The following is a 12,528-nucleotide window of genomic DNA, read 5'->3' on the forward strand; positions in this document are numbered from 1 at the left end:
CCAAGCACGGGACTTAGAGGGATCTCTGTTTCTTCGAAATGAGGCTTTTCCAAATGGGAGGAAGGATCTTTTCGACCTTTACGATCCATGCATTAATCTTTTCGAATCCATGCGCGACATTTATAGATGAAATCATAAAAAGCTGTGGACGGCGGTTCAGGCCCTCCTTCTAGCGCCAATTTGTTGACATGGCGAATTTTCGCTATGCCAACAAGGGGAACTAACCCGATTGCAGATCCCAATTAGATCCGCTTTTGTTTGAAGTGGCTAGTTCCAACGGGTTTTAAAGGATCCCGTAAACTGTTATAGATGTTGAAAGATTGCTTCTTGGAGGAAGACTTCAATTAAATCAACAAAAGAAACAACTAACCTATATGTATCAAATCTTATCTACACTAATTCTAACTACTTATGCTAGTCCTAACTATTCTAATCTATCCTGCAGGAGCATAACAAAAGGAGGTTAAACATCATATATAGATTCCAAGTCCTAATGAATCAATTACTGGTTCACAGATGAACAAGGCTGTATTAAATCTTAATTGCAATCTAATTACTTATACAGGAATACACATTCCTTTCCATACAAATAAAACTTGCGATTGATGTTTAACAAGGTCTCGAATCAGCGATCGCTCATGAATTAACCATGGTAACAAATCATATTTGAATAACCAAGACTAGTCATGAACTGTCTGTTATCAATATGCACAAAACAAATCACATTTATTTTTATGCCAGCAACAACATCCTGATTCTAAACACATGAAAGAAGAGGCAAATGAATCTGAAAAAAGGCTCTTTCTCGACCAAACAATGTTCTTTATTAGCACAATAAATCAAAAGCCATTTTTCCCAAAAAAAAGTCCTCCCTTCATCTCCGGAGGTAATATTTATGTAGAAGGAACTGACCCTCGGTCTCCCTTCACCTTTCACCTCCCCATTCTTTTCAATATACAAATCAGAATATACAATCGTAGAACAATTGGTGTAATCGCTGACACATAGAGGGCATATCTGTTGGAGCGCTTCATTTCCTGTGGAAATGAATAGACGTTGATTAAAAGAGGATGGCTGCGTGTCATCCCTTCGCACCTGTATTGAGCGGACGTTATTCCCTATCATTTCCTGAAGGAAACTGAAGACACTGCGCTCATCATCCCACATCTGGCATGATTGAAGGTGTGTTTGGAGGTAATAACATCTTGATGTATCAGCGCTGTGCTTCCTCTTGACATGGCGTGTGCCTCCATTATGCACTATGGCGGTTCATATCCCTTTCTGCAGAATATGTCTTTGCAATATCGACACCGGTGGTGCAGAGGTGTCATCTTGATATAAATCGCCTTTATCCGCTACCAGGTCCACTCAAACTCGCCTGCAGAAATAATTCATATTAGCTATGATTATGAGAAATATGACAAACATGCTCACAAACAAACCTTGCATTCAGCCACAGTTTCTATTTAATCATGCAACGCAGAGCAACTATAATTATCAAACCACCGAACCTGCTGTGACACTTATTCTCGTTGCCCACAATATTCATTTTTACTCAAGGATTGCTTTGACAATGCTTCAAAAGCCGACCATTCACTCTACGGGATTTTCCTTTGAAAACCCGGACCACAACATTTTATCAAAATACATGGGAATACACGGGAAAACCTGCGGCCGAACCATAAGGCCAGACTTCAAATAATATAACCCCGGATCTATAATCATCGTCGGGTCTGTTGATCGCATCGCGCCTTAAGTTTAAGCCTTGGGCTCTGCTGATTGCGCTTTGCGATAGGCTGGACCTGAAATATATATGTGCCGTGGTTAATAATCCCATCGGGTCCGCTCATCGCATCGCGCCTTATGTTTAAGCCTTAGGCTTCGCCGATTGCGATTTGCGATAGGCTGGACCTGAAATATATATATGCGACGTTTAATAGTCCCGACGGGTCCGGTATATCGCGGTGCGCCTTATGTATAAGCCCCGGGCTCCGCCGATTGTGACTTGCGATTGGGGGGAGTGGACCCGAAAATATATATATTATGGTTAATGATCCCGGCGGGTCCGGTAGATTGCAGTGCGCCTTATATACAAGCCTTGGACTCCACTGATTGCGATATGCGATGGGCTCCAGACTCGAAATAAATATGTGTTATGGTTAATAATGCCAACGGGTCCGGTGTATCGTGGTGCACATTGTGTATCAATGTTGATTGCGATAAGCGGAAAGGGTAAGTTATGCATGTTGTATAGTATTTCTATTATCAAGGCATTGATATAGAAATAAGGATGCGATGGGAGGTTTTGAGGGTTGAAAAAGTCCCGATGAATGATATGAATGAAGGGCGAGAAAGGGTTATAGATGAATCATGTGGCAAAGATTTATTAAGGGGGCCTTAACCATTAAGAATTGAAGATTTGACTCGGAAAAGAGTTAAAATCCCTGGGATAAAACAGATCATTCAGAGAGTTATCGTTCGGAGAAGTGAAAGATCAAACTTCTAGGGGACCCATTCAAAATTGCTACCAGGGCAGGTTTTAATAGGGTGGTGGTTGTGGCCACAACAGAAGGACAAGCTAAGAAATATCCGGATGAGCAAAGGAGAGCCCATTGTCACGTACTTTCCAAGTTCATTCAGGTTCAGGATGAGCTAGGTAGAGTGGGCGACATTGTAGCAAACAATGCCTTGTGAGTCTTGCAATTTTGGGACTTCGTAAGTCTCGGGAATTTTTTTAGGATGTAGTCAGTCGTAGAGAGAATATTTCCAGCCGGGAAAGGCTATGGTTAGACTGTGTCCAAGAAGAAATCCGGAGAGGGATGAGAGCTGGGAGATCAACGACGACAGAGGTCGACGAGAACTTTTCCCTAACAGGCAAAAGTATCAAACCCAAGGGCAAGAAGGGCCAAGGAGAGGTCGAGTCCAGACAGAAGGGCGAGAAGAAGAAGGATCTAAGCAAGATCAAGTGCTTCCATTGCCATGAGATCAGGCACTATGCCACCAAGTGTCCTAATCGAAAGGAGGAGTCCAGGAAGGATCATGTGGCTACATCAATTGAGGTAGATGCATTTTCTTCTCAGTTCGAGAAATATTTCTTATTGATAGCTTGCATGGCAAGCTTAGTAGGCAACAACGTATGATATCTTGATTCAAGAGCATCCTTCCATATGACCAGGACAAGGAATATTTCAGCCACTTGAGGGAGAAGGACATGTAGTTTCATATTGAGCTAGGAGATGATGGCAAGCACGCCACTAGGGGAGTTGGTACTGTCAATTTTGAGAGGGAGTCAGGAAACTCTCTACATCTCAGAGATGTCCTCTATGTTCTAGGATCGAAGAAGAATCCTTTTTTCCATTGCTACCCTAGAGGATAAGGGTTATGATGTCATCAACAATAGAGGTAAGGCTTACCTCAAGCACTTAACTTTTGGATGTATGAAGCAGATAAGTGTGAGGATGAAGAATATGTATAGGTTGTAGGTTGAGAGAGGCGCAACCTTGAGCAACAAGGCAGGTAGTGCGCAGAGTAGAGACATGAGGTTTGAGAAGAGTAGAGCTTTAAGGGAGTCATTAGAGCGAGAGTAGGTTGGAGTACCCGAGGAGGAGATATCGCTCCCAAGCAGGAGCCTTAGCCAGTATCACAGATTGAGTCTTAGCCAGGAGACAAGCAGGTTGTGCAGGAGAAGAGACTAGGGCAAGTGGAGTCAACCACTCAGTCAGTGTCTCCCAACACAAGGAGAAGGAGAGCCAAGTGGGTCGATCAGGAGGCCCAGGAGTGAGTTGAGACTCCTAGTTCTATGCTCAGGCAGAGCAAACAACCACAAAGATACACCAGATATATGGCATCGATGACTGAGTTGATAGACTCAGAGCCTTTTTGTTATGAGGACGCAACCTCTTAGTAGGTTTAGCAGGTGGCCATCGTGGAGGAAGCTTCCTCCATCATGAAGAACAATGTTTGGGAGATTTTGCCATGCCCAAAGGGAAAATCAGTAGTAGGCTCAGGATGGTTGTACAAGGTGAGGCATGGAGCAGATGGAAGTTGTGGAGAAGTACAAGGCCAATGTTTTCGATGCAGGAGCAATGTCAGTTGCTGAGAGGGAGCAAGTGGCAAGGAAGAGTGATACTTTAGGTACTACCAGGAGCCTCAACTGGTATGTTATGACATTGTTAGATGCTCAGGGTCAGGATTGTAGGAGCATGGTTGGAAGGAACAGGTCTTTAGATCAGATTCCATAGCAGGAAGCAGGGATGTTTTCTAGTTTAGAGGGAGCAGCTACAACAACGGATAACGTGGTGGTGTTGGAGACAGATCCATGTGGAGGAGGTTCTTCCAGAAGTGCCTTTCTCGCAAGTGGGAGTGTTGAAATGTAGCAAGTAGAGATCTTCTAGCTCGTGCCTTAGCCAGTGAAAACCTCGATTTTCCTTTCTCTAGCATGAGTGCGAGCTCATGAGTTAGACTTCAGTTAGGATGAGTTTATTTCTAGTTTATTGGAATGATCATCAAGATGGCATGCGTAGAGTTGGAGCTTCAGTTAAGTGGTTTCTTCATCAGTTTGACTACAGAATGAGTCACAAGTTCAGTTAGAGCGAGTTAGTCTTTAGTCTTGATTGAAGGAAGAATGAGTTAAGACTCCAAGTGTTGATTGGAGAGAGAAAGAGTATCACTCTCAGTTAACTCGCTATCATAACTCGACTTCTAAAATTGAATTCGGCCTTCCTTGCATGTTCGAATTAGGTCTATAAAGAGGAGGACGAAGGCATAGGAAATCACAAGTTTGTTCACGAGTTTGTGAGATCATTCTTCGATTGTGGAGTGCACAGAATTGAGAGCTTTTGTCCTAAGAAATAGGAGATCAAGGTTGTAAGCAGCTTAATCCTGGTTGCAGCTGTAGCTATGGACTTTGGGGAGCTTCGAGCCACTAGTAGCTTCCCTTTGTTAGCATGAATCGGCACTTCATGAGTTTCATTCTGGTTTGGATGCTGTAACAGACAAGCTGTCAGCACTGGAGAATCCCCCAGGCAGAGAACCAAATGTCTTCTCGAGCATTTTGTTGCACTTGAGGTAGGGTTGATTCCCTGTAACAGAGGGTCAACAAATTGGAAAGCTTAACTTCTGTGCAGTAATCTTAGTTGAAGGGAAATGTTCTCCCAGGTATTGGTGCAATTAATGTTCCTCCACGGCAATAGTGGCTCTCCTCTCTGTGAATTTGGGTATTCTTGGGCAATTTCACTCAACATCCCAAAAGTTCATAATTTTGTGTCATGTCTTGCCTCTTTCGTTTTTGTATCTTCAGGATATATAGGCTTCAGGTCGTTTTTTGGTTCTTGTATTGCTCAGACCAACTGCAAGCTCTCTGTAGGCCTGCTTTGCCCTTCCAGTTTCCATATGTTTATGTTCTGTGTATTTCTGTTTGTCATAGGAGATGTATGAAACTTCATCATAGTCTATACAAAAGACTTGAGGGATTTTTTGATGCATATGTAATCGGTGAAAGAAGAACCTTCTCATGAACTCAGAAGGAGATTTTTTGTAATATCTTTGTGTGCTTTAGCCATAACCTTTTATTAATATAAATATTTTTAAGTGTTTGTTAAAAAAAAAGTACCGTCGGAAGATAGCAAATGACTTGTGCTCCAATTTTTTTTTGATGGCGATGAGAACAACGTTTTGGCCCTGGAAAAAAAAACTGACCTCTAGATTGTTCTATGAGCCATGAAAAATGATAATAAGAGGCAAGCAACATGGACTTTGAAATCCTGGATATATATAGAGAATGAAAGTTGTTAAAAAGGGTGGAATTTGAAGAATTTTTTGGGGATCTGAGAATATCAACACCATCGATAGATAACAAGTGATATGTGCTCCACTATATATATATTCGATGGTGATGAGAACAATGGTTTGGCCCTCCTAAACCTGGTTGTTCATGATGGTAAATCCCTTCCCTCTCATTCCCTAATGGCTGCATAGAGAAATGAACCGTAAAACACAAAAAATATTCCTTTAAGATGCCTAAACCTGCACTAGGCAATTTTTTCCATCGTGGCACAAAAAAATCACAATTTTTCCAATTGTTCAAAAAGATCAGAGAGTCTGATTTTTTCCTAAACCTCATGATTTTTTCTCAACGATTTTGCAGGGAGGGTTTAACATTACCATTTTTTGCAATGTTGGCAAAGAATCACTGATTTTTTCAACTATGATCTAGATTCTAGTCATTACAAGTAACTGCACAAATATGATTCAAGAACTAGAAGACAAATTACATAAATACTTTGAAATGACAGATATGGTTATATTTCATTATTGTATATGATTGAATTTTCGCAGATAGATTGTAGCAACTTTGGGTTCTCGCAAGCATGTGTAGGAAATATTGAAGAGATTCAATATGTTATATTACAAATTAGTCACAACTCCTATTGAAATAGGAATGAAGTTACAAGCTTGTGGAGATTCAAATACCAGTGGATGCAACTTTATACAGGAAGTTGGTATGGATCAGAAGTTATTTTGTGGATTACTAAGAAGCAGCCAACTCTTACGATATCGTCCATAAGTTTAGGGTACAAACAAACAATTAATACAATATTTTAAGTTATATGGTTAAAGAGGGTTCCCAGTACGTGAACTTTCAACAAGCTTAAGCTACACTCTTTTACTGTGACAATCAAAATTATTCAACCCATAAATAATCCAGTGTTTCTTGTCAGGGAAAAACATATTGAGATACACCATCACTTCATCAGAAAGTGTGTGCAAAAACAAGTATGTTAAAATTGTGTACTGTAGAAATAAATATCAGTTTGCTAGCATATTCAAAAAAGTGTTGAACAGGGAAAAGTTTCAGATGTTTAGGGAGATGCTTGGTGTAAAATATATTTTTTTATTGAAGGGGGGCATTAAAAAATATAATGCCCATTTTTAGTAGGCCTCCCTACCCTGCTAAATTGTCAGGGTGAAAAGTAGAAAATTATGATAATTTTAGGGGGAAACTGATTTTGGGTTGGCTTGTTTCTAGATGGAGGTTAGTTCTTATCGTCAACTCTCCAATTTTGTAACAAATTTTGTACTATATGTATTCCTATGTAGTATAAATATAGCAAAGTTTAATGAGATTTATGTCAACTTCTCGTATATATGTGCTCTACAGTCCAAATAACCAACACCAACACACATTGTCAAATTATACTACTGGTTTCTTAAACGAGAACCCTGGTTTCATTATATGTTTTTTACAAAGCTTATAATGCTCCAAAGCTTTCTCACCGCAAGAATGTTTCTAACTTTGAATTACCAATTGCCATAGTTCTGCTATCGAGCTTTTGTGTCTAACGATGTAATACCTTGAGGCTTGAACAGTTCTTCCGATCTCTTTTTAAGTTTTTTTCATTAATATTCTCATCTTTTCCAAATGAGATTAAATCTACATCAATGATATTTGGCATCCTCAATGAGAAGTGCGACTGTTTTTGGACATTGATGGGTTCTCCCACTGGTCTGCATGTAGTTCTACGTGATCATACTGTCCTCACCCTCCCAAAAATGTGAAAACACTTTCAAGATTTCTGCCAAGTCTGTGATCCAACTCTCTTTCCAGCCTAATTAGAGCATTTCTCTATCATGTAGTTCAATGCTCAAGGATCTCCCTCAACGTGGATATAATTATCGAACAGATTTATAGTTTCACAGCTGCTATTATCTGCTGTTTATGAAAGAAAGAGCAAACACCATGAAGGTTTACCCAACTGGATTGTCTCCTTCATCATATATATTTATTATTTATAATAGAAAATTGTGAAATTGGAGATTGGAGAAAAAAAGGATCTTCAACTTTCTACATCCAACCCAAAATAAACTAACTAATTGGAGTTCTTGTAGACTGTGTGCATGTTTTATTTCATCAAGATTGCATATACTAGATCTACTCAACTATTTTTGTAAATTTTATCTTCCGCATGAAGATGCTTTAGATGCTGATATGTCACAGTTGAGACGGAAACTGGTATACAAAATGGCTACTAATTTCTAACAGTTAGATGATAATTTGACACATTGCGAAAACTACAATTAAAAATAACCCAAGAGTGCAGGGTGTGCCTTTATTTGTTGGTACACATGGCACTATGTTGGGTTAAATTATGCAGTTGATGAGTTAGCTTTCTCAAGTGTGACCAACAGAATACTGATTTGTTCCATCAATGACATGTCATGTTATTTTGGGAAATTGTATGCTTATTTATTGTCTTATATTTATATTAATTTGTTTTTAACAATTTTGAGTGGGCATTCTTAGTATTATGCTATAAGTCTTCTGTCATGTTGACTGGTGCAATTCAGGCATGTTGTCTAGGCAATTTGATTTTGGTTGGTTTTGTCCATTCCTGTGCAAATAAATAGCTAATGGCAGTTGTGCTTGTGACACTCTAGGTGGTCACACAGCAGAGATGCTTAACCTTGTAGCAGTTCTTAACAAGGACAGATTCTGCCCTAGATGGTACATTGCTGCAGCAACTGATAATATGAGCCTTGCTAGAGCTAAGGTTGCTGAAGAGTCAGGAATGGAGAAGGTACTTTCTTGTGGTCTAATGAAACCCTTAATTAAATGATTTACTAGGATTGTATGTCCTTACATGACATGTACAGACACTGAGCAGAATGGATTTACTTTATTCTTCTTCTTTGCCAAGGGTTGTGTTCTAAATTCTCATATATGGTTATGTTAAGCCAAGCTAGAATAACTTCTATAAAGCTATTTCTCTAGTCTTCTAGAATTTAGTTTTTAGTTTTCCATACTGAAGGCTAAGGTTTTCTCACATGGTATCAGCTTCTCTAAGTCAACTGTCAATCTCGAGGATGTTTTTTCTGGAGAACATAATCAACTTTAGTGTCAGATTACAGATGCATGTCGTAGATGCTGAACTTGCCAGTAGTGATGTCTATTTGAGAGGACCAACATATTAACAGATTGATTTACCTTGGATAAACAGTTTGTCTTTCTGTCCTACATCTGACTTCAGTCAATTACCACAATCTCATTCATATGGGCAGAGGCTAAGAAAAAGGAAGTGAGATTTTGGAGTAGGGATGTTCTGCAGAATTCGTTGTTTATTTTACAATTCCACCAGACCTATCTAGATAACAATGGAAGCATCCTTGAAATGTGTTAATGCTAATAATGTTTTTGGAAACAATTCCTAAGCATAAGTTTCTACCTCACATTTCATCCTATATTGCCTATCTATTCGACCATGTGGTTTGTTCCAGCTTCCTGCCTACTTGGTCAAGACACGTTATCCATCCGACCCACAATTCAGGGAGCAGTTGTCAGTTGAACAACTACAAGACTATCATGGTGGGCCACACCTTCTCTTAGCTTTACGCAATGGTCTTATATCGATGGCTTTCCGAGGAGCGAGAGTGACAACATCTCAAAGCTAGAGGACAGGCAGGCTTCCACATGGGTTACCAGACAATTGACCACATCTTCACACTTCTAGCCCTTATTGAGGAGGTTCCTCACTACTCTTCGAAAGTTTATTGTTGCTTTGTATACTTTCTAAAAAAATTTGATACTGTTCCTAGGGAGACATTTTTCCAGAGGCTTTAGACATTGGCATATCTAAAACCCTTCTGGTAGCCATCACAAGACTATAGAAGTCAGTTTTGGGTTGCCTTAGGATGGCATGTGGCCTTTTTGACTATATCCAGAGTACCATTGGGGTAAAATAGTGATTCCTCCTTTCGCCGACCCTTATCGAGATTTACATTGATGAGGTAGAATCTTTCCTCCATGAGCACATCCAGGAGGGGGATGGTTTCCTTCCACATCAGGTGTTGATTTCCATGCTCCTTTTTGCATATGACTTGGTCTTGTTGGCATCTACTCTCGAGGATGAGATGCTTCGCAAAAACCTCTTATAGACTTGCATTATACTTCAAAGGGGAAGAGATCGAGGTCACCACATCATACATCTACCTGGGAGTACAGTTCATAGGACCTCGTTTGATATGCGACAGGCCCTCCAACCTCAACTTAGCAAAGGGTATGGTTCCCTGGCCCTTATCGAGAGATAGCGCTTCCAAAGTCAGTTTCAGTACTTCCCGTCCAAACTCTACCTCATGGATGCGATTATTAGACCCACGATCCTCTATGGTTCGAGATTTGGGGGTTGAGCTTGGCATAGACAGATTGGGCCCAAATGGAGAGAGTCTAGACCTTGCTTGTCAGGCGCATCATATGATGCAAACATATAGTTTCGCAACCCATTATTTAGGCAGAGTTTGGTTCCCACCCCTTCCGCCTCGATGTCATCTGTCGCTTGGTTTCTTTCCTCCACAGAGTCAGCGACTTGGAGAGACCGATACCCCTACCTTGCGCTTTGTTCCTTGGAGGCCCTCCCTTCGACTCACCTCTTAGATTGGACACGAGGTTGGTTCTCAGTTGTTTCTCGACTTCTCAAGACAATGACCATCTCCCGTGAGCATCTTACCCCCTTTAAATTCTCCCTTGCTGCATTGAGCCATCTCATGCTTCCTAGATAGGTATTGAATGAGTTCATTAGAGAGGATATCTACAGATTGTACATTCCAGTCACTTGGACTTCTCCCCTGATGGGTCTAGGCTCGAAGATGTCCTTCTACCTTGAGCATTTCGTGGATTTACAAGATGGCATCGTTGTTCGACCCCATAAACATGTAGACATTGGATGCATTCACTTAGGATCCCTTTAATCTAGCTTCGGGTTGGTTCTCATTAACTTCGAGTGGAGACTGATCACCATATACCAAGATCTAATAGGATTTTCTAGGTGTGTCATCTTCATGAACCAAAGACAGAGCAACAACTCATTTTTAGGTGCCTTGTATGCTATGAGATCAAAGGGCGCTACCACTGCCTCTATAGAGATTCAAGAGGATCCCTTTCTACCTTCTTTTGGTATCTTGACCAGAGACACCTAATTTTATTCAGCAGGGAGATATTCAGACATAGGTCTCAGATCCTACATAGCTTGCCTCACTCGGGAATAATTTGAACGATCACATCATACTTTTAGGTTGATCCAGTTGATCAGAACAACAAGCAATGAGCTGAGTTCCAGAGTATTTCAGATAGTAGAATAGTGAGACCTCGGGTCTCCCCTTAGCACACCCCCCTCGGGAGGCCACTTGGTATCCTCAAGACCATTGCAAAGGTGTTAGACAACACATTAGTTTATTCACACTCACACCCAAAGCGTTAGAGGGATTAGTTCCAAACGGTTCCCTAGTAAGGTGCCCCACCACTTGACAGACCCCTCCCCAACCCCAGTGGAGCAGGGAAAGACTTATCCAGAGCTTCTTTCCTTCGGCCTCATATGTTAGGAATATCCCCCGCTCCTACATCTCCCCCAGATCATGCAGCTAAACACCTCGTTGGATCCAGAGGACTTCGATAGCAAGTCAGTGCCATTGTCGCCCCCCACACTGGTGACTATTAGACTCGGGTATTCTTGACATCATCAACCTCCAACCCCGGACTTACTCACTTAGTCTTCTACATCATTGGGGCCTTTGATGCAGTTATGTACATGTTTATGAGGTTGTCTTATTGTTGTATCCTTCTTTACTTCATTTTATCCTAGATTTAGCTTTGGCATTTTCTAGGAGTTGCATTTGGACTCCCACATTGTACTCGTACTGGTTGTATCCTCTAGTCTTGTTGACCTACTTTTGTGGTCATTCATTGGACATTAATAAAATTTTATCTTATTAAATATGCACCTTATCTTATTAAATATGCACATTTTAGTGTGCTTTTCTTGATGCTTAATATTCTTAGGATTACAATTGAGAGGTATTGCTATTGAGAACAAATCATTAATAAAGTTCTACTGCCTTTTGTCAGTATAGTGATCCTTGCAGAAATCTATTATGAAATCGCATCAATAGTAGCACAAAATACAGCAAAGATTTAAGTTTCAAACATACAAGATTTAAATTTCCTGAATTCAGGAGCATATGGCTTCTCTCCAGACGATATTCTTTTTCTAAGATTCCCAACACATGTTCATATGATACCCAGATATGAAAATATATACTCATAGATCTTATATATAACTTCCATTAAAAATAGCTTTTATTGATTTCACAAAAAATCATAATAAGTACATCACTATCACTATTTTACAATTAAAAAAGGCCGCTAAAGGCAAGCCACAAATGTCACATCCATACAGCTAGGTGAATGTAAATGAAAATGCCACTGTTTTCAATATGTCATTAGAGGTAGAGTGGTGCAATTATCATCTATAGAATCCCAACTTTATATCATGAAGATAAAAAATTAGAATTAATGGCAACAATCACAAACATATCATATTAAAACTTCTGCAGGCCCTGCGGGGGCAGTGATGGTGAGGTGGGGGCGGCGGGAAGTTGCTGCCAATCTGTTGTCAGTGACAACCAAACCTGCTGGTAGGTAGTTAGGTAGTTATGGATTCTCATCTTCATGTACCTGAGGTTCTTTGACAAGGTATTTTC

At 40.3% G+C, this 12,528-nt stretch overlaps 1 protein-coding gene across 2 annotated transcripts in view; it reads left to right on the forward strand.

Annotated features, from left to right (window-relative positions):
* LOC149151943 (UDP-N-acetylglucosamine transferase subunit ALG14-like protein) overlaps positions 1-12,528 on the forward strand; it is a 94,648-nt gene that overhangs the window by 38,270 nt on the left and 43,850 nt on the right. For both annotated transcript variants that reach the window (XM_089440017.1, XM_089440016.1), the window contains exon 2: positions 8,437-8,576. In XM_089440017.1, the coding sequence (XP_089296143.1) occupies positions 8,437-8,576 (140 nt within the window). The remainder of the gene's footprint in view (positions 1-8,436; positions 8,577-12,528) is intronic.

This window comes from Pinus tabuliformis, chromosome 9 (assembly GCF_031772625.1).
Source record: "Pinus tabuliformis cultivar Carrire ecotype Pingquan chromosome 9, CPIR1, whole genome shotgun sequence".
Classification (NCBI taxonomy): domain Eukaryota; kingdom Viridiplantae; phylum Streptophyta; class Pinopsida; order Pinales; family Pinaceae; genus Pinus; species Pinus tabuliformis.